This window comes from Anomaloglossus baeobatrachus, chromosome 1 (genome assembly GCF_048569485.1).
Source record: "Anomaloglossus baeobatrachus isolate aAnoBae1 chromosome 1, aAnoBae1.hap1, whole genome shotgun sequence".
Lineage (NCBI taxonomy): Eukaryota > Metazoa > Chordata > Amphibia > Anura > Aromobatidae > Anomaloglossus > Anomaloglossus baeobatrachus.
In genome coordinates this window covers 524,897,823-524,925,811 of record NC_134353.1, presented here as the reverse complement: position 1 = coordinate 524,925,811, position 27,989 = coordinate 524,897,823, and the positions used below count along the sequence as shown (strand labels likewise).

The following is a 27,989-nucleotide window of genomic DNA, read 5'->3' as shown; positions in this document are numbered from 1 at the left end:
CCCACGAGTTTCTCGTCTCTACCCCATACTATTCATAGAAACACAAGAAGCTGGGCTGAGAGCAGCTGCCAGAAGCTCCACTCCCACAAGAGCTGAGGAGAGTGACGTGTAATGGCTGCAGCTCCCTCAGGACAGGGCCGTCCCATTCCCGCCCACACACACTGTACTGTAGCCTGTCACTGGAGACATCACACAGCCGCCTGCCATCATGGTGCAGTTTGTGGAGACCCTGGTAAGTGTGTGCTGACCGGGGGCAGACATGTGTAACCCTTTACTGCTGGGGCATGACTGCCTCAGGTGACTTCTATCTATCGTCATGGCGCCTGGCCTCTCACACCACAACTTTAGTGCAGTGTTTCCCTATGACCCTGAGACAGGGTCTGTAAAGCAGCATTAGTGTTATTATTATATTGTAGCGATTCAGACTCGACAACATATTTACTGAGGATGGTCCCCCATTATTGCCCTGGACCTGAAGGGAGGGTAGACTTTATGCCCTTTCTCTAGTCAGTGCAGGACCGTGGAAAGGTTAGACTGGCCTCCTCCTGTCATTCCTGTACCGCTCATATCCCTCACTGGCCTCCTCCTGTCATTCCTGTACCGCTCATATCCCTCACTGGCCTCCTCCTGTCATTCCTGTACCGCTCATATCCCTCACTGGCCTCCTCCTGTCATTCCTGTACCGCTCATATCCCTCACTGGCCTCCTCCTGTCATTCCTGTACCGCTCATATCCCTCACTGGCCTCCTCCTGTCATTCCTGTACCGCTCATATCCCTCACTGGCCTCCTCCTGTCATTCCTGTACCGCTCATATCCCTCACTGGCCTCCTCCTGTCATTCCTGTACCGCTCATATCCCTCACTGGCCTCCTCCTGTCATTCCTGTACCGCTCATATCCCTCACTGGCCTCCTCCTGTCATTCCTGTACCGCTCATATCCCTCACTGGCCTCCTCCTGTCATTCCTGTACCGCTCATATCCCTCACTGGCCTCCTCCTGTCATTCCTGTACCGCTCCTATCCCTCACTGGCCTCCTCCTGTCATTCCTGTACTGCTCATATCCCTCACTGGCCTCCTCCTGTCATTCCTGTACTGCTCCTATCCCTCACTGGCCTCCTCCTGTCATTCCTGTACTGCTCCTATCCCTCACTGGCCTCCTCCTGTCATTCCTGTACTGCTCCTATCCCTCACTGGCCTCCTCCTGTCATTCCTGTACTGCTCCTATCCCTCACTGGCCTCCTCCTGTCATTCCTGTACCGCTCATATCCCTCACTGGCCTCCTCCTGTCATTCCTGTACCGCTCATATCCCTCACTGGCCTCCTCCTGTCATTCCTGTACCGCTCATATCCCTCACTGGCCTCCTCCTGTCATTCCTGTACCGCTCATATCCCTCACTGGCCTCCTCCTGTCATTCCTGTACCGCTCCTATCCCTCACTGGCCTCCTCCTGTCATTCCTGTACTGCTCATATCCCTCACTGGCCTCCTCCTGTCATTCCTGTACTGCTCCTATCCCTCACTGGCCTCCTCCTGTCATTCCTGTACTGCTCCTATCCCTCACTGGCCTCCTCCTGTCATTCCTGTACTGCTCCTATCCCTCACTGGCCTCCTCCTGTCATTCCTGTACTGCTCCTATCCCTCACTGGCCTCCTCCTGTCATTCCTGTACTGCTCCTATCCCTCACTGGCCTCCTCCTGTCATTCCTGTACTGCTCCTATCCCTCACTGGCCTCCTCCTGTCATTCCTGTACTGCTCATATCCCTCACTGGCCTCCTCCTGTCATTCCTGTACTGCTCATATCCCTCACTGGCCTCCTCCTGTCATTCCTGCACCGCTCATATCCCTCACTGGCCTCCTCCTGTCATTCCTGTACTGCTCATATCCCTCACTGGCCTCCTCCTGTCATTCCTGTACCGCTCATATCCCTCACTGGCCTCCTCCTGTCATTCCTGTACCGCTCTTATCCCTCACTGGCCTCCTCCTGTCATTCCTGTACCGCTCATATCCCTCACTGGCCTCCTCCTGTCATTCCTGTACCTCTCATATCCCTCACTGGCCTCCTCCTGTCATTCCTGTACTGCTCATATCCCTCACTGGCCTCCTCCTGTCATTCCTGTACTGCTCATATCCCTCACTGGCCTCCTCCTGTCATTCCTGTACTGCTCATATCCCTCACTGGCCTCCTCCTGTCATTCCTGTACTGCTCATATCCCTCACTGGCCTCCTCCTGTCATTCCTGTACTGCTCATATCCCTCATTGTAGTCTTATCGGGAGGGTTTTTTTTTTTTGTTGTAAACCACAAAAAAATGAAGAAATATCTTTTTTTTTTTAATTCCAGTCAGTTAAAAATTAGGTTTGATGTGACTACTACTATTCTTCCTATTTGTGCGTGAAGAGACGCTGTGAGGGAGGCCTAAGGCCAAGGTGTAGCCTTCACCTGTGACGCTGCGGCTCTCAAACCGCCTATTATACAATGATGGAATTTTGCAGATGGAACAGCTTGTTTCACCCCCAAAACTGCACAACCATGATGATAAGCTGTGAGTGAAACATCGGTTACCCCTGTAAAATCAAATGGGGTTCAAACTGCCTTCTGGGGCTTGTTCAGGCGAATGTATGCAAAACAGGTAGCAAATGGCACACCAGACAATGTAACAGTGTGGGAGTGCGCATGAATGTATTTACACGTGAACGCATAGTCTGCATATAAAAAGCATACATTACTTTAAAGGGATTGTCCAGTTTTGTGGTCAAAGTCTACAGTCACATGATGTAAATACAGTTGGCATAGTGCTCTCTTTTACCACTGGAGAATCCTGACAGTGTGCATTGTGCTCACTGTGAGGATTTAAGGGGAACCAATCACCAGGATTTTCGTATATAAGCTAAAGCCAGTGCTATACTGGCACTATCAGGCTGCTTATCTACATACCATTAGCGGTCAGCTCGGATGTTCAGGTTTTGAAATACAAGGAAGTAAACTTTAAAAAATCAGCAGCTTCTTGATTGACATTTGCAACTGAGCAGATAATATATGGGTGGGTATTCAGATGGATTCCCACCCCGATGCCTGTTGTTCCTCCCTCTCTGTTCACTATGGTATTATACAAACAAATCACTTTACTTAAGGACCTGTGGTGAGGTCTTACCCATGTGATCTGGTGTGGGCGGCACGGTGGCTCAGTGGTTAGCGCTGCAGTCTTGCAGCGCTGGGGTCCTGGGTTCGAATCCCACCAAGGACACCATCTGCAAGGAGTTTGTATGTTCTCCCCATGTTTGCATGGGTTTCCTCTGGGTACTCCGGTTTCCTCCCACACTCCAAAGACATACAGTTAGGGAATTTAGATTGTGAGCCCCAATGGGGACAGTGTTCCTGATGTATGTAAAGCGCTGTGGAATATGTTAGCGCTATATAAAAAAAATAAAGAAAAAAAATAAAGATCTGGTATCCAGCTTTGTTGGCAGAGGCCACGCCCCTTCTGGTCACATGGGAATGACCTCACCACAGGTCCTTAAGCAAAGTGATTTTTTTGTATAATACAATAGTGAACAGAGAGAGGGAGGAACAATAGGCAGGGGGGCGGGAATCCATCTGAATACCCACCCATATATTTTCTGCTCAGTTGCAAATGCCAATCAAGAAGCTGCTGGTTTTTTAAAGTTTACTTTCTTGGATTTGAAAGCCTAAACATCCGAGCTGACCACTAATGGTATGTATAGAATCTGCCATAGGCTATGTGCCCACGGGGAATGTGTCCTGTGGTTATATCCGCAGGACATTCCGCAGGAGCTCCCAGAAAACCGCAGCACAACTTTGTTTCCATGCTGCGGTTTATTTGCAGAATGTCCTGCGGATATGGTGCTGACATTCCGCATTGAGGATATAGTACCATGGCTTCGGCACTGCATCCTCAATGCAGAACAAGTGCTGAGTGATTGGGGCGTTCATACCTCCATCATGCAGCACTTCTCTACCGTCTCCGGCCGTGTTTACACTGTGAAGGAGAAGGTGGGCGGGCCTGAACTAGCTCCGGCAATCACATGACCGGAGCTCGTGCAGGCCCCACCCACCTCCTCCTTCTTGCTCCTGTGCACCGAGGGAAAATGACCGGGTGTCTGCTATCAAGGCAGGTAAGTATGGGCCAAAGCAGGGGATTTCCGCAGGTAATGCCGCAGGAATAATTGACATGCAGTTATGTGCGGCTGCGGGATATCCGCAGTATATTCTGTAGCCGCACATACCGCAACGTGGACACAGCACTCCACATGTCCCATAGGATAACATGGGGAGTGTCTGTAGATGCTGAAACCTGCGGATTTATCTGGAAAATCCAGATAAATCTGCAGGTTTTCCGCAGCAAAATCCGCAGAAGCAAGCTCCCGTGGGCACATAGCCTTATAGTGCCAGTATAGCACTGGCTCCAGCTTATATACGAAAATCCTGGTGATTGGTTCTCTTTAAAGCCTGCCGTCACATGATGTTAATCCTAACAGTGTGCTTACTGTTACCACTGGAGAATCTTGAAAACGTTCATAGTGCATGCTGTGAGGATTCAAAAGTCTGCAGTCACTTGATATATAAATTCTCTGTGTGCATACTGCCTGCTTTTACCACTGTAGAATTCAGGCAGTGTGCATACTGCTCTCTTTTACCATCAAAGAGAAACCGGACAGCATGGATTGTGTTTGCTGTAAGGATTCAAAAGTCTGCAGCCACATCATGTAAATCCTCAGTGTACATACTGCTCGCTTTTACCACTGGAGAATCTTGACAACTTTCATAGTGCACGCTATGAGGATTCAAAAGTCTGCAACCATTTAATGTAAATTCTCACACAGACCTGGGTGACTCCCGCTTCCATTAACCTCTGGATTAGTAGGTGCTGCAAGAGGCTGGATGTATGAATCCTATTGGGTACCAGGGGTTCAAAGTGGCCACATGTATGCCAATCTGATCGCTGCAGCACCACCGCTCACCCACAGTGTAGAGGGGGCAAATAGTTGGCAGAAAAAGATGAAAATTTGCGGTGTGTGGTGCGCTGCTCTGCTGATAAAAACGATAGTGACAATGAGGCTGAGGAAAAATTATTTATTAGTAATAAGTAAAATGACAGAATAAAGGACACTATGCGTTACGGGGGCGAACTGACCCCTTCCTCAGGTGTTTATACAATAAATTTATTGTACAGACACTTAAGGAAGGGGTCAGTTCGTCCCCATAACACGTAGTATCCTTTATTCCCACTGTAATTTTACTTATTACTAGAGCTGGACGGACCCGCAGAAAACCGGGACCGACGAGTCCCTGCTAAATTTAAAAAAAAAAAAAAACCCCTGGATCCGATCTGAAACCCAGTACCCATATAAGTCTATGGGAACCAGAATCTGGAGATAGGGGGGTAGGAGCGCGCGCAGTGTACTCACTAAACGTCTGTTATGGCGGCAAGCTGCTTCCAGGTCACGCATTCACTTCTGAAGCAGACAATTATCCCTTATCGAATATTCACTGCTTTCCCCACCCACCGGCATGTGTAATTGGTTGTAGTTAGATGTGCCCTCACCCTGAGTGTCAGCGAGTCAGCTGACTGCAACCAATCACAGTTGCCAGGATGGCCGGTGGGCGGGGAAAGCAGTGCAACTGTCTGCAGGTCAGTATTGTGGTATAAAAAAATGAATCCATAAAGCAGTTGGCGCAGGATCCCCGTATTATGATACCAGCACAGATAAAGCCCACAGTTACAGGCTGCAGCCCCCAGCTGTCTGGCTTTATCATGCATCGCATAACCCGGGAGCCGCACACTCTCCTGGCAGGAGTGTGCAGCTGCATAGAAATACATGCAGCCATCCCGCTTCTGTCATGAGAGTGTGCGGCTGCTGGGCTGTGCAATGTGAGACTCGTGCAAGTGGGACTCCGGCCTTACGTTGGGCTCATACGAGCAGTACGAATCACACGAGTATGGGATCGCATCACTCAGCAGCTGCACACTTTCCTGATAGGAGCGTGCATGTGCATGTATTTTTATACAGCTGCACACTCGTGTCTGGAGAGTGTGCAGCCGTGCCGGGTGATGCGCTCCGATACTCATACGAGTGATACAGCTCCTGTGAGCGCACCGCAAGGCCTGAGTCACACTTGCACGAGTCTCTCATCGCATCACACGGCAGCCGCACACTCTCCTGACAGGAACGTGCATCCGCTTGTATTGTTATGGAGCTGCACGCTCGTGTCTGTAGAGTGTGTGGCTGCCAGGTGATGCCATGCGAGACTTGTGCGAGCCATACAGTTCTTGTGACCGCAACGTAAGGGCGGAGTCACACTTGCGCAAGTCTCGCATCTCATCACCCGGCACAAACTGACACTCTCCAGACATGAGCGTGCAGCTGCATAGAACTAAATGGAGCTGACCCTCTCCTGTCAGGAGATAGTGTGCAGTTGTGCTGGGTGATGCGATGCAACACTCATGCAGGTCACTCGCAAGTGTGACTCTGGCCTAAGAGGAACCCCATGCGGCTTTTTTTTTTTTTTTTTTTTTAATTATTATTTAAATAAATAATTTCAAAAAATCGACGTACGGTCCCCCCCAATTTTGATACCCAGCCAAGATAAAGCTGACAGCTGGGGCTGTATTCTTAGGCTGGGGAGGTCCAGCCTAAAAATATCAGCCTCCAGCTGCCTGAAATTGTCGCATCCATTAGATGTGACAATCCCGGAGCTTTACCTCGCTCTTCCCAATTGCCGTGGTGCGGTGGCTATCGGGCTAATAAGAAGTTAAAGGCAGCCCACAGCAGCCACTAAGTTCTGGATTCATAATGGCAGCGTCTGACACCCCATCACTAATCTGTGACAGTAAATAAACACAGACATCGAAAAATGCTTTATTTGGAATAAAATACATAAACCTCCCTCTTTCACCCCTTTATTAACCCCAACACACCCCTGCAGGTCCGACGTAGTGCACACGAGGTTCCACGACGATTCCAGCTATGATACATCACTGTCACATCGAGCGCCATAGAGAACGGCCACTTACTGTACCCTCCAGAGAATGAATGAGCCACGATGACTGATTGCAGTCAGACGCGGTCACACAGGCTGGGGACGCATCTGACTGCAACCAATCACAGAGGCAAGGCGGGTAGGGAAAGCAGTGCTGAGTGCATATGGACGATCAATGATGAGCAGAGGCGGCAGGAGCTGCGTACAGCGGCGATGGAGCCTCGGTAAGTATGAAGTGCTAGCTTCATTCTTATTTATTTATTTTTTAACTTCTCAAGTGCTGGATCTGGATCAAACAGCCGGGATCCCAGGCCCGGCACCCGGGAAACTTTGAAACTGCGCGAATCCGGACTTTTACAGTCCGGGTCCGCCCAGCTTTACTTATCACTAATAAATTATTTTTCCTTAGCCTTAGTGTCCCTGCCTATCATTTTGATCAGCAGCGCACCACACACCGCAAATTTTCATCCTTTTCCGCCACTTCTCTGAAGCCTGACTATAGGCAGGGTGTCAAGGGAGCTCCGTAAAGACAAGCATGTCTGCAACAGCCACTTACTGTTATAGCAATCCATCGGCGTCGCATGATCATGTAATGGGCGCATAGAATCATTTTAATGCCACTGTCAAGTTAACGCTGCACCACACTTGATTGTTAGAGGCAGGTCCTGGCTGTAACACAGTGATTACCTGCCAAATATGGGTCATGCTCTTCCCAGGAGCCAGCTCCATACACCTGCTACCGACTTGCTCAGTACTTGTACGTTGGATCTCAGTAAGGTGTTAATCCGTATTTTGGATCTGATTAGCCCATTATAACTGATTGGATGCACAAAAAACAGATCACATCTGGATTACTATACGTATGTCATGGGATGTCTTAACGGATTCATTACACTTATTAATATAGGAAACTGTAGTTGACTTTTTATTATTTTTAAATTGTCCATGTAAAAAATGGATGCCAAAACTGACACAGGAATGCCATATAAATGATAAAACCGGACATACTGGTAACATACAGATGACTAATCGTCTGTGGCTTCTGGGTTAAAAACCAAAGATTTTGCATGCATTCATCTTAACACATCAGCATCTGGCCACTGTGGTTCTCGGCCGTGACGTGATCACCAAGTCTGGCATTACCCTTACTGATTTCATTTTCCAAAGTCTGTGAAAATAGCAATCTGAGATGTGATTGTCTGTTACTTTTTTTTACATGTTTATTTCTTTTGTGTGTATTAGAAAAACAGAAAAAAAGCCAGAAAAAAAGGCAAATTAGGTATAATTTGATACAAAACCCTAAAAATGGGCTAGACATTATTGTGGGTAAACAAGTTTGTCTCAAGCATGTGCTGCTTGTTCAAACTTGCCTATAGCAAGTAACAGGTGTGGGCAATATGAAAATCACACCTGAAACCAGATAAAAAGGGGAGAAGTTGACTCAATTTTTGCATTGTGTGTCACACTAAGCATGGAGAACTGAAAGAGGAGAAGAGAACTGTCTGAGTATTTTAGAACCAAAATTGGTGAAAAATATAAAAAAAAATCTCAGGGTTACAAGTCTACCTTTAGAGTTCTTGGTGATTCCTTTTGGAAAAATGTACGTGAGTAAGCCAAAGTCCTGCTGGGAAGGCATCTTGTGGACAGATGAGACCAATAAAGAGCTTTTAGGTAAAGCACAGCATTGTACTGTTTACAAAAAACAGAATGAGGCTTACAGAGAAAAGAACACAGTACCTACAGTCAACTATGATGGAGGTTCAAAGATGTATTGGGGTTGTTTTGCTGCCTCTGGCACTAGGTGCCTTGACTGCGTGCAAGGCATCATGATATCTAAAAATTACCAAGGAATTCTGGGTTGCAATGTAGTAGCCAGTGTCAGAAAGCTGGGTCTGCATGGGTCTTCCAGCAGGACAATGACCCCAAACATACTTCAAGAATCCACCAGAATTGGATGGATACAAAGTGCTGCAGAGTTTTGAAGTGACCAGCAATGAGTCCAGATGTAAATCCCATTTAACAACCGTGGAGAGATCTTACAATTGCTGTTGGGTGAAGTCATCCTTCAGATATGAGAGAAATGGAGCAGTTTGCAAAGGAAGAGTGGTCCAAAATTCCAGTTGAAAGGTGTAAGAAGCTAGATGATGGTTATATGTGTCAAGCCTTGGGACTCAATCCAGTGACTGTGCTGCATTGCCCCCGCTGCAATAGACTCACGTGGACAGAGACCAGTTTGGTATTTGCACTGTTCTTTCTCACTTGTCTTACCTGCACCATTCATATATTGGCTGTTACTTGTTTCCACTTGTGCATGTGTTTTATGGGTTCTTGTCTATCTCTGTATGCTTCCCCTACCTTGGTTTGTGATTCCCATTCCCCCCATGGTTCCTCGGGAGTTATGTGAAACAACTCGAAGGCCTTTTAGGCAGCTAGGTCTCAGTTGTGGGTTTCTAGTTGGCGGCTATGGATTTTCCAGCCGGTGCAGGAACTGTTAGTGGATGTGCACTGCAGCTAGGGATACTAGTGTGTACAGGAACCAGTTGGGTGCAGGTGCGGATGCATTGCCTTTACGTACCGTATATTGGAATGCATAACAATAGGAAGCGAATTATTGCAGTTATTTATTCCAAAGGGTGTACAACCAAATATTAAGTTGAGGGTGCCAACAATCTTGTCTGACTCATTTGTACAGGTATGTGAAACTATGTCCAATTTGCTGTTTTTCCATTTTTTTTGTGTTCCAATACACACAAAGGAACTAACAGCGTATAACAAAATACGTGTAATTCCAATAATTTTCTCGGAGAAATACTTTATTTTCTGCAACAACTTCAAGGGTGCCTACATTTTCTGCCATGACTATATGTCACTATCTGACCATTGATTTTGTTTTCACAGGACGAATTTCACGCAATTATTATAAGTGGTGGAAATAAACTAATAATTGTGGATTTTACTGCTGTGTGGTGTGGACCATGCCAAAAAATAGCTCCCTTCTATGAGGTAAGTTAAATTTAGATTTTTTTTGCCTACTTAGCTCCCCATGTTCTATAATGGGGTACCTGCAGATTGGACTGTATTTTAATGGTGACAGGTTCCCTTTAAAACCACTATTTTATCAGCAGGAGATTATCACTACAGGACTAGTAAACCTGCTGCCATGTATTCATGAGCTCCATATAACCCCAGACACACCACTTATTAGCGGCTTTCTTCCTATGCACAGTATACACAGAAAGCTGTCCATCAGTGGTGTGTGGAGGATTACACAGAGTTCAGCATTCAGAGAACTGCTAGATCTACAACAGGTAAAACAGTGATTTTATCAAAATTACTAAACGCAGCCCAGTAAGTGACACATCGCTGGAATCGGGGTCTCTGATCCTACATCATGCTGCTCTGACATGGGTCAGCAAGAACCTGGTGACAGGTTCTAGTTAAAAGAATTAGGAATGAAAGGGATTCTCCAAGAAATGTACTAAAATAAATAGTACACATTTAAATATTAAACCATGTTCTAAATATCTTTATATGGCAAAAAATGTATGCGTTATCCACTGCACTCTCATGATTCCACGATGACAGCTGACATCAATCACAGCCCATCCTAGAGTTCAGAGAACAAGTGGTAGGACAGGTTGGGTGAAGTTGGAAGTCAGAGCAGCGTTAGGTCAGGCATTTTGAACACTCATTCCTCTTTTCAGTCAATCTGACAAGACACTGAACAGAGTCAGACTAAGGCCGGAGTCACACTTGCGAGTGCCTCACGTGAGTCTCTCATTGAATCACCTGGCACGGCTGCACACTGTCCTGACAGGAGCGGGTCGGTTGCATGTACCGTATTTTTCGACCCATAAGACGCACCCTGGTTTTAGAAGAGGAAAATAGGAAAATGAAATTTTAAGCAAAAAATGTGGTCATGCCACACTGTTATGGGGCGATGATCTGCTGCTGACACTGTGATAAGGGTAATGTCCCCAAATTCCCTACTAAGGTACCCCATCCTGGTAATGATCCTCCTGCCTTGTATATGATCCCCATCCTTGTATATATGTCCCTCATCCTGCTATGTACCCCCATCCTGCTATATACCCCCATCCTGGTATACGGCCTGCATCCTGTGGCACAGAAAAAAATGAACATTTATACTCCCCTTTCCTCACTCCCTGCAGCATCACTCGTCTTCCTGTCTTTGGCAGCAGCAGCACCGCTGACCTGTGTGGAGCCGGTCACCGTTCTCTGCAGCATCGCAATGTCCTTCTGTCTGCCGCCCGCTGATCTGTGTGGAGCTGTGCGCACAGGGATGACGTCATCGCTGTGTTCACCGCTCTCTACACAGATCAGCGGGCGGCAGACAGGAGGACATCGCAATGCTGCAGGGATCGGTGGTCGATGAGTACTTGTACTTATTCACTGCCCCCTGTGCTAATGATGATGCGCGGGGTTCAGTGAATATAGCCACACATGATCACTCCGGGCTGTAGTTGCCAGGGCTGATAACGCGGGCCGGCTGTTAATTATGCGCACCCCCCGCCCATCATCCCGCCCACCTGTCATTGCCGGCTGCAGCGCTGAGGGATTATGGGCGGGAGGATGCATACATATGACATGAGCGGACCCACGTGGTCACTATGGTGGTCGATGACCCGCTCCACCGCAGCCCCCTCATTCCCCACAGCCATGCCCTACATGCAAACTATAAGATGCACCCCCCACTTTCCCCCAATATTTGGGGGAAAAAAACGGCATCTTATAGCCCGAGAAATACGGCATTTCTATGCAGCTGAGACTCTTCTGTCCGGAGAGTGTGCGGCCGTGACGGGTGATGCAATGAGAAACTCGCGCGAGTTACACACAAGGCACTCGCAAGTGTGATACTGGCCTAAAGCAGAAAATAAACACCTTTCTTTAGCTGGCGGAGAATGAACATCAATCTCAGTCAGCTTGATAGTTTTAGTGCGTCTGTCTACTGCTACACACCATCTGTTCTACTGCATGTCCTGGGAGTTGTCATGTTTAAAATCCTGATACAGTGCAGTTGATAAAACATACTGTTTATGCTAAATAACAGGTATTTAGAAAAATGTTTAAAGGGAACTTGTCAGCTGATTCATGCTGCAGATGGATTGGACAGCATGTATCCCCCACTGGCTGCACGATCAGAGCCATGTATGTTTAACTGTGAAGTACTGCGGCTTTTCAGAAAAAAAAAAATCATACTTTTATTAGCTTTTGGGGACCGAGCTGCGCTGTGCATTATTCATGGCTTCTCCCCGCCTGCTGACAGTGAGTGATAAGCAACTTCCTATGTGAGTGTATAGCCATTGACTTGTCTGTCACTGACAGCGGGCAGGGAGAAGCAGCCAGGGACCCGCCTGTACAAATATTGGATAGCGCGTCTCGGTACCCGGAAGCTGATAAAAGTATGATTTTCTCTGAAACTCTGCAGTGTTTGAGTTAAACATACATTACAGTTCAAAAGTTTGCAGTCACCCGGACAATTTTGTCTTTTCCATGAAGAATCATACTTTTATTTATCAATTGAGTTGCATAATGAATAGAAAATATAGTCCAGACATTGACGAGGTTAGAAATAATGATTTTTACGTGAAATAATAATTTTCTCCTTTAAACTTTGCTTTCGGCACAGAATGCTCCTTTGAAGCAGTTACAGCTTTACAGACCTTTGGCATTCTAGCTGTTAATTTGCGGAGGTAATCTGAAGATATTTCACCCCATTCTTCCAGAAGACCCTCACACAAGTTGGATTGGCTTGATGGGCACTTTTTGCGCACCATACGGTCAAGCTGCTCCCACAACAGCTCAATACGGTTGAGACCTGGTGACTGGGCTGGCCACTCCATTACAGATAGATACCAGCTGCCTGCTTCTCTCTCTAAATAGTTCATGCATAATTTGGGTGTGTGCGTTGGGTCATTGTCCTGTTGTAGGATGAAATTGGCTCCAATCAAGCGCTGTCCACAGGGTATGGCATATGAGTTGCAAAATGGAGTGATAGCTTTCCTTATCAAAATCCCTTTTACCTTGTACAAATCTTCCACTTTACCAGCACCAAAGCAACCCCAGACCATCACATTACCTCCACCATGTTTGACAGAAGGCGTCAGGCAGTCTTCCAGCATCTTTTCATTAGTTCTGTGTCTCACAAATGGTCTTCTGTGTGATCCAAACACCTCAAACTTTGATTCGTCTGTCCATAACACTTTTTTCCAATCTTCCTCTGTCCAATGTCTGTGTTCTTTTGCCCATATTTATCTTTTCCTTTTATTAGCCAGTCTCAGATATGGCTTTTTCTTTGCCACTCTGCCTTGAAGGCCAGCATCCCGGAGTCGCCTCTTCTCTGTAGACGTTGACACTGGCATTTTGTGGGTACTATTTAATGAAGCTGCCAGTTCAGGACCTGTGAGGCGTCGATTTCTCACACTAGAGACTCTAATGTACTTGTCTTGTTGCTCAGTTGTGCAGCAGGGCCTCACACTTCTCTTTCTACTCTGGTTAGAGCCTGTTTGTGCTCTCCTCTTAAGGGAGTAGCACACACCATTGTAGGAAGTCTTCAGTTTCTTGGCAATTTCTCGTGTGAAATATCCTTCATTTCTAAGAACAAGACTAAACTGTCGAGTTTCACATGAAAGTTTTCTTTTTTTGGCCATTTTGAGAGATTAATGGAACCAACAAATGTAATGCTCCAGATTCTCAACTAGCTCAAAGGAAGGTCAGTTTTATAGCTTCTCTAATCTGCAAAACTGTTTTCAGCTGTGCTAGCTTGCACAACGGTTTTCAAGGGATTTCTAAACATCTATTATACTTCTAACACAGTTAGCAAACACAATGTACCATTAGAACACTGGAGTGGTGGTTGTTGGAAATGGGTCTCTATACACCTATGTAGATATTGCATTAAAAACCAGACATTTGCAGCTACAATAGCCATTTACCACATTAACAATGTATAGAGTGTATTTCTGTTTAATTTAATGTCAGCTTCATTGAAAAAAATGTGCTTTTCTTTCAAAAATAAGGAAATATCTAAGTGACCCTAAACGTTTGATCTGTAGTGTATGTGGCTCTGATCGTACAGTCAGTGGCTGATACAGTACATGCTGCCCATGGTTTGGGCCGCAGGTATCCGCTGACAGGCTCCCTTTTAATAGTTAATTATGCATTATTTAATTTATTACATTTCTTGTAGAATTCTTTTAATTCTATTCAGATGTATTATTAGAACATTGCGTCAATCCCACACCTTGTTCTCCTATGCAGCAAATTTTTTTGCTGTGTTCCTCAGGCAAATATGAAGCTGCTTTTTACAGTACCAGCAAAAGCTAGGAGATTTCACACAATGAGCATCATGAATAAACTCAAAAACAATGCTGAGGTCTTGTGCGCACGCTTTTTTTTTCCCTGCGTTTTTGCTGCTTTTTTGGTGCAGTTTTGGGTACAGTTTGTGGGCCTAAACTGCATGTATGACCTTCCCCAGCAAAGTGTGACAAATCCGAAAGGCTGTGCGCACATTGCTTCTTTTTTACCTGCAGTTTTGGTTGCAGAAAATAGAAGCAACGTGCTATTGACATGTTAAAAACTCGCAGGGGCAAAAACGCATGTGTATTTTTGATGTAGTTTTTTATCTGCCAGAAGGTGCGTTTTTCGCTGGAGAAACAAAACTGCAGTGTGTGCACATACCCTGACTTTTTATTTTTCATTCCACCTCAAAGATTTATTTTCAGCTTTTGTAGTACATTGTATACTAAATTAAATTGTGCCATTAAACAAATATGACTACACCTGTTAAAATAACCAACCCTCAGAAGGCTAGGTCAATGTGAAAAAATATTATAGTCATGGCTCTTAGAAGGCTGAGATTAAAATATAGCTGCCATATTGAGGAGTTTGGGTATATTTCCAGCTTTGTCACAGAAATGTTTGTTCCTGTACAATCCATTCCACACATTGCCATTATTGCTACTGTATGAGTGTGAATTTACGCAGTCACAACAAATGTCTGCCATGTGTGATAAAAACATTTCAGGTGAAAGCATTTGAAACAGTTTGTGTTGGTGTCACTGCTTGGCCAGGCCAACTGGGCATTAGGTGTTATCTGGGTATAGGTTTTCAACATTTGTGATGCTGAGCGCAGGGAAAGTCTGTTTTTATGGCCTAAGACACACGGCATGAAAATCAGAGAGAGTGGAGTGCAATAAAACATCACATTCCACTCGGACCAATTCTAGCCTGTGTATCAGCATCCATGAGCGATTATTTTCTCAGCCCTAATCGGACTGAGAAAACAATCGCAGCATGCTGCGTGTGCAATGCGATCCTTGTTCCTCTCGCACCCATTCAAGTGTATGGGGCGAGAGAATAATCTCACTCCACTCGCAGTACAGCGGTGTACCGCGAGTGCAGGGCGAGAATGGCAATAGCCGGCAACGGAGGAGAGAGGGAGAGAAATCCCTCCCTCTCCTCCTCAGCGCTTGCCTGCCCCTCCTCAGTGCCTGCCCTCCCCTCCTCCGTGTCGGCCCGCCCCCCGCAGCTGTGGTCAGATTGCATGATCGGACCTCAGTCGCAGTGACACTCGGCTCCCATTGTGCTGCCATCGTGAGCCGAGTGTAATGCGAGGATCGCAGTAGTCCCTGTGTGGCCCCGGCCTAAGGGCTATGTTCTGCCTTTTTTTGTGTGGAAATTGCCAACATACCACTAAAAAGAATGGACCTATTAGTATTTATGTTAAAACAGTTATTCATATGTTCAGGCTTTTGAGCTTCTTCTAAATGCTTAAAAGGAACTTGTAACGCAAACAAACCCTATTATCTGCAGATATGGGATTAATCATTCGGCATTCGGCAGGGGTGGCGCCGGTACAGGCTCAGTCACTGAGCGTTTAGTGAGCACCGGTTGTACTCGTGCCCAATGCACTGACTGACAGGGGGCTATTGCTTTTCCAGAGAAAAGGGGATTCTTGAAGTATCTGCTGCTTGAAAAACAAATGTTTTTGAAGTCTGGAAAAATACTGCAGTGTGAACATGCCCTAAGAATCCACATACAGCTGTAGCTGCTGCTGTCAGTGTGGGATGTGTTTGTATTTTTTTTATCATGGTTTAACCATTTGTTGTTTTATTTTACAGTCCCTCGCATGTAAATACCCTGGTATTCTCTTATACAAAGTTGATGTGGATGATGCAGCGGTAAGATGCAGCCTTTTTTAACACATGTCATAGCTCATTCGATGCCCTAAAAAAGTCAATTCTGTTTTCATCTATGTGTCCATCTCAATATCAAGCATGATGATAATGTTTACAATTCTGTGTACTGTTCATTATATGGAAATGGGGAAGATTCAATACCTCCAATGTGGTCTCTAAAGATTGAAATTGTTAGAGAGCCTACAGTTAATTTGGAGGTGTTCATTAATACGTTTGAAGGCTATGTGCACACGCTGCATTTTTTTGACGCTGTGTTTTTGTGCGTTTTTGGCAGCTAAAAACGCACAAAGACGCACCCGCGGCAAAAAAACGCGGCAAAAAACCCATGCGTTTTTGCCGCGATTTGGTGCGTTTTTGGCTGTGTTTTGCTGCGTTTTTTATCTATGCGTTTTGCTGCGTTTTTCCAATGCATTGCATGGGGGGAAAACGCAGAAAAACGCAGGAAAGAATTGACATGTCCATTTTTTTTTAAGCTCAAAAACGCAGCTTAAAAAAAAAGTTGTGTGCGGACAGCAAAAATGAAAACTCATAGACTTTGCTGGGGAAGCAAAGTCATGCAGTTTTGAGGCCAAAAACGCACCCCAAAAACGCCGCGAAAAACGCACTGTGTGCACATAGCCCAACATTACCAATCCTGATGTAAAATCTCTGACACACAATGGCATTCTGCGAGCACTCTGTTCACTATCTACGTGACTGAATCTGAATGTATCCGTGGGCAGGAAACCTTAGGATTCTTTTACATGACTGTGTTTTGGATCCACCCAAGACTCACTCATGTGTTTAGTGTCCCATACTTTTGGGACCAGTAAAGCCTTTACCAAACCAAGCCTAAGGCTGCTTTCACACATCCGGTTTTTGCTGAGCGGCACAATACGGCGCTTTGCAGAAAAAACGCAACCATTTTTTTTGCCACCGGTTGCGTTTTTTCCCGCATAGACTTGCATTAGTGCCGTATTCTGCCGCATGGCCTTGCATTGCGTCCGTTTTTTGCCGGATGCGGCATATTTAGCCCATGCAGCGGCTGGATGGAACGTTGCCTGGCACGTTTTTTTGTGCGGCGAAAAAACCGTATTGCGATGCGGCGCGATTTACAATGCAAGCCTATGGACGCTGGATGCGGTTTTTGCACTGTGCATGCTCAGTATCAAGCCACATCCGTCAAAAAACGGATGGGCCGCATGGAAAAACGTATGGAATGGATCTGGTTTTTCCGCCATATCCGTTGCATAGGTTTTTCAGCCGGATTGAGCCGCACTGCAAAAACCGGATGTGTGAAAGCAGCCTTAAGATTGGCTTTCATGGACCATCCAGACGGACGATATTACCACCGATCACGGTCCCCTTTGAAATGCCTATTTACACTGGCAGACTAGAACAAACGATGCACACTGCGCCATCCAATAGAACAATGATTTCTTTATTTTTGTGCTGCAGAAAAGATCATTTCACCTGATGGATGATCGATTTGCTAATTCTTTGGGTGATTTACTGTTTGCTTACACAGCAAACTAATGGTGAAATGAGCATATTTAGTAATGCTTGTGTACAGTTATCATGCAGTGTAAAGGTCCATTTAGAAAGACTTTTCTGATCAACCAGACAAAATAATAATTTGTTTATGAATAGATCATTACTCTGGTAAAATGATTTTGAGGTTTAACCATGAGCAATTATTGAGTTTCCTAATACAACATTTAAGGCACCACCTTTTTTTCAATTGCACCACTGGAGTGGTGCTTTAAATCCAAGTCCACCGCCTCGTGTCTTATACTCACCTGTCACAGTCTGCCTGTTTTCACCAAGCTGCTCTAGTGTTTCACGGAGCACGCCTTAGGTCACAACTCAATACATCTCTATGAGGACCTCGTTCTGGCTTACTTTAATAGATTTGCATTGGGAGCTTGTGACGCAACCTCTCACTTTCAGACAGCTGGCACAACACTGAAAAAAACATGAAAAGGCAGGAAAGTGAGTATAAGATACAGGGCTCAAATTTAAAGCGCCACTCCAATGCTGAAAAAAAACAAATAAAACAAAACTCTGGAGTGGTGTGTTTACTAGAACACTCTTTGGAATTAGATTATTATGAAACTGGTGGTATGGAGCATCCTTGTACAGTCATGACCAAAAGTGTTGGCACCCTTGAAATTGTTCCAGAAAATAAAGTATTTTTCCCCAAAAAAATGTTTTGTCCTACACATGTTTATTTCCTTTGGATGTATTGGAACATCACAAAAAAAGAGAAGAAAAGGCAAATTGTGCATAATATAAAAAAACAAAAAAAACCTCAAAGTGAGCTGGACAAAATTGTAATTAAACACCTTTTTATTCAACCATGTGATGCTCATTCAAACTCTCCTATGGCAAGTAACAAGTGTTGGCAATATGAAAATCGCACCAGAAACCAGATGAAAGGGGGAGAAGTTGACTTAATCTGTCCTGTCCATTGTGCGTCTGTCTGTGCCACACTAAGGATGGAGAACAGAAAGAGGAGAAAAGAACTGTCTGGGGACTTGGCAACCAAAAATATCAACAATCTCAAGGTTATAAGTCTATCTTAAGAGATCTTGATGTTTCTTTGTCTATGTTGCGCAACAAATCAAGAAATTTACAACCCATACCACTGTAGCTAATCTTACTTAACATGGACGGCAGAGTAAAATAGAAGAAAGGTTGCAAGGCAGAATAGCCCAGATGGTGGATAAGCAGACCCAATCACGTTCCATAGAAATTAAAGCTGTCCTGCAGGCTCAGGGTGCATTAGTGTCAGTGTAACCTATCTGCCCACATTTCAATGAAATGAAAAACACTGGCAGGATCCATGAGAACCCTACTGCTGACCTAGAGGCATAAAAAAGCTAGATCGCAGTTTACCAGAGCCAAAATTCTTCTGAGAAAGCGTCTTGTGGATAGATGAGATCAAAATACTGCTTTTTGGTAAAGCACATCATTCTACTGTTTAACGAAAAAGGATTGAGGCCTGCAAGAAAAGAACACAGCACCTACTGCTAAACATAGTGGAAGTGTAAAGGGTTTTGGGGTTGCTTTAATGCCTCTGGCACTTGGTGCTTTGACTGTGTGCAAGGCATCATGAAATCTAAAGATTACCAAATGATTTTTGGTCGCAATGTAGTGCCCTTCCAGTAAGACAATGACCCCAAACATAATTCAACAAGCCCCCTGAAATGGATGGAAACAAAGCGCTGGAGAGTTCTGAAGTGGCCAGCAATGAGTCAGGATCTAAATCTCATAGAACACCTACGTAGAAAAACTTTCTGTTGGCAGAAGGCATCCTTCAAATGTGACCTACCTGGAGCAGTTTGCAAAAGAGTGGTCCAAAATTCCAGTTGAGAAGTGTAAAGGGTACTTTACATGCTGCGACATCGCTAGCGATTGCACCCGTCCCTGTCGTAACGATATGTGGTGCTCGCTGCCGTAGTGAACATTATCGCTACGGCAGCGTCACACGAACATACCTGTGCAGCGACATCGCTGTGACTGATGAGCAATCCCTCTCTCAAGGGGGAGGTGCGTTCGGCGTCATAGCGACGTCACTGCGGCGTCACTAATCGGCCGGCCAATAGAAGCGGAGGGCGTAGATGAGTGGGACGTAACATCCCGCCCACCTCCTTCCTTCCTCATTGCTTGTGGACGCAGGTAAGGAGATGTTCGTCACTCCTGTGGTGTCACACATACTGATGTGTGGTGCTGCAGGAACGACGAACAACATCGTACCTGTGAGAGCAGCGATATTAAGGAAATGAACGACGTGTCAACGATCACCGTTTTTGAACGATTTTGTGATCGTTGATTGTCGCTCATTGGTGTCACACGCTACGATGTCGCTACCGTCACCGGATGTGCATCACTACCGGCGTGACCCCAACGATATATCGCTAGCGATGTCGCAGCGTGTAAAGTACCCTTAAGAAGCTAGATGATGGTTACAGGAAGCGATTGATATCATTTATTGCAAAGGGTGTGCAACCAAATATTAAGTTTTTGAGGGTGCCAACCATTTTTTACAGCTCGTTTTTGGGGTTTTATATGAATTTTTGGGGGGTTTTGTGTGAAATTATGCCCAATTTTCCTTTTTTTTCTTTTCTGTTTTTGGGTGTTGTTCTAATACAAAGGAAATAAACGTGTATAACAAAATATATCTCATGGCAATAGTTTTCTGGGATAAATACTTAATTTTCTGGAACATTTTAAAGAGTGCTGACATTTTTGGCCATGACTATATATTAGTGTAGCTTCACAGTATGCTGCGAAGTTCTGAAAACTCTTCCAAAAGTCTGATATCTGAATGAATTCAGCAGTACACTCTGATCTCCATAGACAAGCTTTGTTGTTTAGTTTATTCACAAACATGTTTTATGTTTTTCAGGATATAGCCACTGAATGTGGCATAAGAGCCATGCCAACATTCCAGTTTTACAAGGATGGAAAGAAGGTATGATCTCTGTGGAAATTATAGTGATGTGTACTACTGTAATAGTAGGTGCATTGCTGCATTAAGAGAAGCAGAGTAGAAAGTATTTGGCACATTACAGCAAAGTAGGCAAATCATGTATGAGTGGTCACAAGTCGACCACTGAAGCACAGTGAGCACATGCTGGGATAGCGCATATTAGAGTTGCTACCTAATTTTTACCTGGCCCGAAAAAACACTTTGTCACACAACCCTAACCTTTTCACGACTGGCTGATTTTGCGCTTTCCTTTTTTTTTTTTCGCCACCTTTCTTCTCAGAGCCATAACGTTTTTTATTTTTTTTGTCAATATAGGCGTTTTTTTGCGGAATAAGTTGTACATTTAAATGAAATCATGAGCATAACCATATAGCGTACTGGAAAACGGAAAAAACATTCCAAATGCAGAAAAATATAAAAATAAGTGTGATTTGCACAATTTGTTTTTGAGATATTTTACTCACTGTGTTCACTATGGTAAAACTGATGTGTCGCGGTGATGCCTCAGGTCGGTTCAAGTTCGTACACACCAAACACGTATAGCTTTACTTTTATCTAGAAAGAGTTTAAAAAAAAAAATCAAAATTTTGTCCAAAAAAAAGACGTATGTTTTGCCCCATTTTCTGCGACCCGTAGCGTTCTCATTTTTCGGGATCTATGGCTTATTTTTTGCGTCTCGAGCTGGCGTTTTTAAACAGTACCAATTTTGCACAGATGCTACATGTTGAACGCCTGTTATTGCATTTTGCGCAAAATTTGTGGCAACCAAAAAACATTATTTTGGTGTTTGGAATTTTTTCTCTGGTTACCGATCAGATTAATTGATTTTATATTTTGATAGATCAGGCGATATTAAATGTGTGTGTGTGTATTTTTTTTAACCCTTTAATTTTCAAAGGGGTGAAAGAGGGGTGATTTGAACTTTTATTTTTTTTTTAACTTTTCAAAACTTTTTTTTTATTTTTTTTTATTTTACTTTACTAGTCCCCCTAGGGGGACTAGTAATCAGCAATCTGATCGGGCTTCCATATCTACTGATCACAGCTACACATCTGTGAACACCAGATATGCTCATCTTCTATCTCACACAGCTCTCGGTTATGTGAGTCAGGAAGTGAGTCATGTGAGCTACAGGAGTCATTACATTACCCTGTGCTACCATGACAACCATCGGATCCATGTGATCATGTCACGTGACTTTTGATGTCAGGCGGTGAGTAAAGGGAACACCGTGACCGCTATTATAATGCCGCCGGGACAGTTTCACAGTGACATTTAAGGGGTTAACAGGTACGCTGTTAAAATGTTATATAGGACTTAAAGAGGTTTTCCCCACTAGCAAAGTTACTAATATCATTAATATATATATATATATATATATATATATATATATATATATATATATATATATATATCTTACAGTGCCTACAAGTAGTATTCAACCCCCTGCAGATTTAGCAGGTTTACACATTCGGAATTAACTTGGCATTGTGACATTTGGACTGTAGATCAGCCTGGAAGTGTGAAATGCACTGCAGCAAAAAAGAATGTTATTTATTTTTTTATTTTTTTTTAAATTGTTAAAAGTTTATTCAGAGGGTCATTTATTTATTCAACCCCTCAAACCACAAGAATTCTGTTTGGTTCCCCTAAAGTATTAAGAAGTATTTCAGGCACAAAGAACAATGAGCTTCACATGTTTGGATTAATTATCTCTTTTTCCAGCCTTTTCTGACTAATTAAGACCCTCCCCAAACTTGTGAACAGCACTCATACTTGGTCAACATGGGAAAGACAAAGGAGCATTCCAAGGCCATCAGAGACAAGATCGTGGAGGGTCATAAGGTTGGCAAGGGGTACAAAACCCTTTCCAAGGAGTTGGGCCTACCTGTCTCCACTGTTGGGAGCATCATCCGGAAGTGGAAGGCTTATGGAACTACTGTTAGCCTTCCACGGCCTGGACAGCCTTTGAAAGTTTCCACCCGTGCCGAGGCCAGGCTTGTCCGAAGAGTCAAGGCTAACCCAAGGACAACAAGGAAGGAGCTCCGGGAAGATCTCATGGCAGTGGGGACATTGGTTTCAGTCAATACCATAAGTAACGTACTCCACCGCAATGGTCTCCGTTCCAGACGAGCCCGTAAGGTACCTTTACTTTCAAAGCGTCATGTCAAGGCTCGTCTACAGTTTGCTCATGATCACTTGGAGGACTGAGACAGACTGGTTCAAGGTTCTCTGGTCTGATGAGACCAAGATCGAGATCTTTGGTGCCAACCACACACATGACGTTTGGAGACTGGATGGCACTGCATACGACCCCAAGAATACCATCCCTACAGTCAAGCATGGTGGTGGCAGCATCATGCTGTGGGGCTGTTTCTCAGCCAAGGGGCCTGGTCATCTGGTCCGCATCCATGGGAAGATGGATAGCACGGCCTACCTGGAGATTTTGGCCAAGAACCTGCGCTCCTCCATTAAGGATCTTAAGATGGGTCGTCATTTCATCTTCCAACAAGACAACGACCCAAAGCACACAGCCGAGAAAACCAAGGCCTGGTTCAAGAGGGAAAAAATCAAGGTGTTGCAGTGGCCTAGTCAGTCTCCTGACCTTAACCCAGTTGAAAACTTGTGGAAGGAGCTCAAGATTAAAGTCCACATGAGACACCCAAAGAACCTAGCTAACTTGGAGAAGATCTGCATGGAGGAGTGGGCCAAGATAACTCCAGAGACCTGTGCCGGCCTGATCAGGTCTTATAAAAGACGATTATTAGCTGTAATTGCAAACAAGGGTTATTCCACAAAATATTAAACCTAGGGGTTGAATAATAATTGACCCACACTTTTATGTTTTAAAATGTATTAAAATTTAACTGAGCAACATAACTTGTTGGTTTGTAAGATTTATGCATCTGTTAATAAATCCTGCTCTTGTTTGAAGTTTGCAGGCTCTAACATATTTGCATCTTATCAAACCTGCTAAATCTGCAGGGGGTTGAATACTACTTGTAGGCACTGTATATATGTGTCCCTGCTATGTGCTGTGTAATGGCTGTGTCTGACCGTACAGGGACATGGTCTGATCATACCACATCTCCTGTGCTGAGATAATCTTATATATGTGTTCCTGCTATGTACTGTGTAATGGCCGTGTCTGATCATACCACATCTCCTGTGCTGAGATAATCTTATATATGTGTCCCTGCTATGTACTGTGTAATGGCCGTGTCTGACCATACAGGGACATGGTCTCATAATACCACAGCTCCTGTGCTGAGATAATCTTATATATGTGTCCCTGCTATGTGCTGTGTAATGGCTGTGTCTGACCGTACAGGGACATAGTCTGATCATACCACAGCTCCTGTGCTGAGATAATCTTATATATGTGTCCCTGCTATTTGCTGTGTAATGGCTGTGTCTGACCGTAGAGGGACATGGGCTGATCATACCACAGCTCCTGGGCAGGGCAGGACGCAAAAGAGTATACGGATATTACAGCACGGGATTGCACGTATCAGTGTTACACCCGAAAATAAGATGGGGTCTTATATTATTTTTTGCTATGAAAGATGCACTAGGGTTTATTTTCAGGGTAGTTTTTAGGGGAATTACCCATGAACAACAATCCACATTTACTCTTGAACAAAAAAAAAAAATCAACATTTATTCAAATATAATCATCATGTCATCACATTCTGGAACATCAATAATTTGTGTTAATCTTATTACTGGTTCAGATGCACATTTTCTTATCTGATCTGCTATTCTCATGGTGCAGAACCAGTCCTATAGTGGTGGGTATATACCAGATTTACAAAGGTTTAAATTACCTGCTTACATTTATTATTCTCTAAGTTTACCCACAAAAGAAAGCAGACACCCCCTAAAAGAATCGCACTTACCAGACCACAAACAATTAAGAGTTAGCAAGTGAATAAGTTCTTCAGAGGTTGGCTCCCCCTAATGACTGGAAGCAGTTTCACTCGTGCGGAGTGATACTTGTACTCAATGTGTTTGTGAGAGCTGCAGTGCAATGCAGCTGGAAAGGCGAGGGACTTGACAGCGACACAGATCTGTGTGAGAGCCCATTCACCATTGGTACTTGCCAACTGTAATTGTTTGGTGTCTGGCGACTGATTTTTTTTTTTTTTTTTTTTATGAGGGGGCGAGGGGAGTTGGCTGTCTTTTAGGGGTGACTTCTTGCTTATGAAGAGTTATGCTGTATCCTCTAAAGTGTGACCGTTATTTAAAATTTAATTTCTTAAATGAATAGTACACATGAAAATAAGCAATTTTGTAATACATCTTATCAGACAAATCTGCTTCTTTCTCTGACACTAGGAATCAGTTATCAAAATTCTCAATTCTGAGGTAAAATCTGTATTCAGTGAAGACTTTCCCATTACTAAGATAGGAGATGGCAGCTGTTACTGATAAGATTGTAGCTAAATAGAAGTGAAAAGTGGAGGGAGGAGCTCTGCCTCTAGCCCCTCCCCCCTCCGGTCTACATAGCATTGTATCTATAACAACTGTCATCTCCTCTCAGTAATGGGAATGTCCTCACTGAATACAGATTTTACCTCAGAATCGATCAATTCTGGCAGAGAAAGAAGATTTGTCTGATAACATATATTACAGAGTTGCTTATTTTCATGTCTACTATTGATTTCTGAACTAAAAATTAAAACAACAATTACGCTTTAAGCTTTCAGGCTGCTTGAACACTTCCTTTTGGAACCGCAACTAGGGCTTATTTTTGGAGTATGGCTTATATTTGCAGCATACTCAAAGCCCCCAAAATGCTACTAGGGCTTATTTTCGGGGGTAGGTCTTATTTTCAAGGAATTCTTTCTTTAAGATGATACATTGTCTAAAAACAGGCAGGGAAATGCTTTACTTCACCAAAAGAATGCACTAAGATCCAAGGCTGGAATATCTGTACACCTTTTATACCCCAACCCAGCCCAGGAGATGTGGTAGGATCAGACCATGTCCCTGTACGGTCAGACACGGCCATTACACAGCAGGGACACATATATATATATAAGATTATCTCAGCACAGGAACATTTTTTTTTTTTTTTAACCTTCATCTGGCTGAGTAGGTACAATTGTAACTATTCCGTTTTAAAATTGCAATAATTTTTTTTTTCCAAAAGCCGTAGAGGGCTGAAATTTCGTGACATCTCTGCAGTTTTGGTCCAGAATATATTGTCTAAATTTCAATAAAATATCTCCACCCCCTTCCGAGATAAGGGGTCGCTGTTAACATTGTAAAATTATGCAGCCTGACGAAGGTTAAACACATCCAATTGTATAAATTATTATTATTACAAGATCTTTTGATTAAAATCAACTTTAAAATTAACTTTGTTCTTGAGAAGATTCCTTTAACATCTGAAAGTTGCTACCTAGAACTTGTTTTAATCACGGCTGATATTTCCAGAGTGAATGTCTGTTAGTAAAGTCTCCTATAGTTATAAGTCGCTATTAACATCCTGCATACAGGACAAGTTATAATTAGAGATGAGCAAATGGATTCTCAGGACCAAGTTTAGTGGCCAGGTCAGTATTCAGTGGCCACTGGATGTGATCGCTGTATATCGCCTGCTACCTGCCAACATCTTCATCTTTCTTTTGAGTAGTGATGTCATTGTTGCTGCATGATGCACATGTCAGGCAGGCTAATCAAAAGAGGATCTGTGATCTGTAATACTTGCAGGTAGTAGGCGAGTCACAGAGCTCCTGGACAATAGCTGCAGAATACTGAACTAGCCGCTGGACAAGGGTCATCCAAATTTATTAGCTGATCTCTACAAATAATGTGCTGGAATATGGTGAAAAAAGTAAACTCAGTTCAGCTACTATTCTCTAGGTCTACAGATACAATAACTAATTAGGACATTAGGTATACATTAGTGGGATTGTTAAGGTTGAGGCAGGAGAGTAAAAAACAAGCTAAGGAGTTGACTGCAATGCACTTCTGGCAAATTTTGCTTCTAGGTCACATAGGATGATTTGTACCCACCTTTGCAAAGTGAAGAAACCAAAAGAGGGATCAGAGAGTCTATAAAGAGGGAATATATTGGGTGTTTTTTTTGCATTAATATGTTTAAATTCTTACAGGACATTACTTTAGTTATTTTTTGACATGGATATGTGTATCTAACCCTACAGGTTGATGATCTCTGTGGTGCTGATCCAAATAAGCTTGAAGCTTTAGTTAAGAAGTGGACAGAATGATCAATGAAGATATTGTCCAAAACCGCATGAAGATACTGTTATTTGCCTTAAGAGTTGAACAACCGCATCTCTATCCACTTCTTGTTTTCCTGCAGTCAGCTCCTTACCCTAGGACCCTGAAAATGTTCTTAGTAGGACAACTCACTACCTCCACTTAAAAGTAATGTGGTCATTGGTATCATTAACAAAGTTTGGCTTTTCTTAAATGCGGCCTATGATCACTCTACAGCGGGCTTCATCTGAATCATAGAAGTAATTATCCCTAGATTCCCATATATACACATACATAGAAGTGCTTGTTCAGAATGATTCCCAAGCACTTCAATGTATAATGTAAACTGGATCTCTAGTTGGAAATTGAGCACCATTTATTAGAAGCTGAGAAACCCCTTTAATTTTCTGACCTATGTGGCTGAATTGGGTTTTTTTTATTCAGTTTTTTGTTTTGTTTTTTTTAAATGGCTGTCTACATTTCACAATTGTTTGACTAGATTTATTCTTCAGCATTCTAGGATTTCCCAAATTGCAATAACATTTCCCCTGCCATGTGTTTTCATTAAAATTCTCTAAGAAACTAAACTATATTTTGCAGTTATTTCCAAAAACTATCTTAACAGTCAAAATAAATACTCTTGAAAGCACTGTACAGTGGAACCTCGCTTAACGAGTAACCCAGTTAACAACAAGAATTTCGCTTAACAAGCAAAGCTTTTGGTAAATTTATAACTCGATTTACGAGAAAGGTTTGCTGTACGAGCAAAATACTCACCGCACACACTTCCGGTACCGTACATCCACCGCGCTCTGACCCGCACTTGCAGTCCACACAAACACACACAAGCATGCACAAACACACACGCACGCACATACAGTATTATGCTCACCTTACCTTCCGTTCCACCGCCGGCCTCATGGTTCTTGTATTTCCCGGGTACATCACGACGTCGTCGCGGCGAACTACAAGACCCAGGAGGTCGGCGATGAAACGGAAGGTAAGGTGAGCATAATATGTGTACCTTCATTTCCATCAGCGGTCTCCTGGGTCCTGAAGTTCGTGG

General features: G+C 43.9%; 1 protein-coding gene across 1 annotated transcript; it reads left to right on the top strand.

The window, feature by feature from the left end:
* Nucleotides 1–4: 4 nt before the first annotated feature.
* Nucleotides 5–27,510, top strand: LOC142295864 (thioredoxin-like). The gene is made up of 5 exons (XM_075338961.1): nucleotides 5–232; nucleotides 9,896–10,000; nucleotides 16,141–16,200; nucleotides 20,609–20,674; nucleotides 26,866–27,510. The coding sequence occupies exons 1-5, from the start codon at nucleotides 209–211 to the stop codon at nucleotides 26,929–26,931; spliced, it is 321 nt and encodes a 106-aa protein (XP_075195076.1). The 5' UTR covers nucleotides 5–208; the 3' UTR covers nucleotides 26,932–27,510.
* The last annotated feature ends 479 nt before the right edge of the window (nucleotides 27,511–27,989 follow it).

What these genes read in the sequence shown, in the direction of transcription:
- LOC142295864 (XM_075338961.1), top strand. Translation starts at nt 209, where the DNA reads ATGGTGCAGTTTGTGGAGACCCTG. An exon ending in TGCAGTTTGTGGAGACCCTG is followed by an intron (nt 233 to 9,895) that starts GTAAGTGTGTGC and finishes TTGTTTTCACAG; the next exon opens with GACGAATTTCACGCAATTAT. An exon ending in TTGATGTGGATGATGCAGCG is followed by an intron (nt 16,201 to 20,608) that starts GTAAGATGCAGC and finishes TATGTTTTTCAG; the next exon opens with GATATAGCCACTGAATGTGG.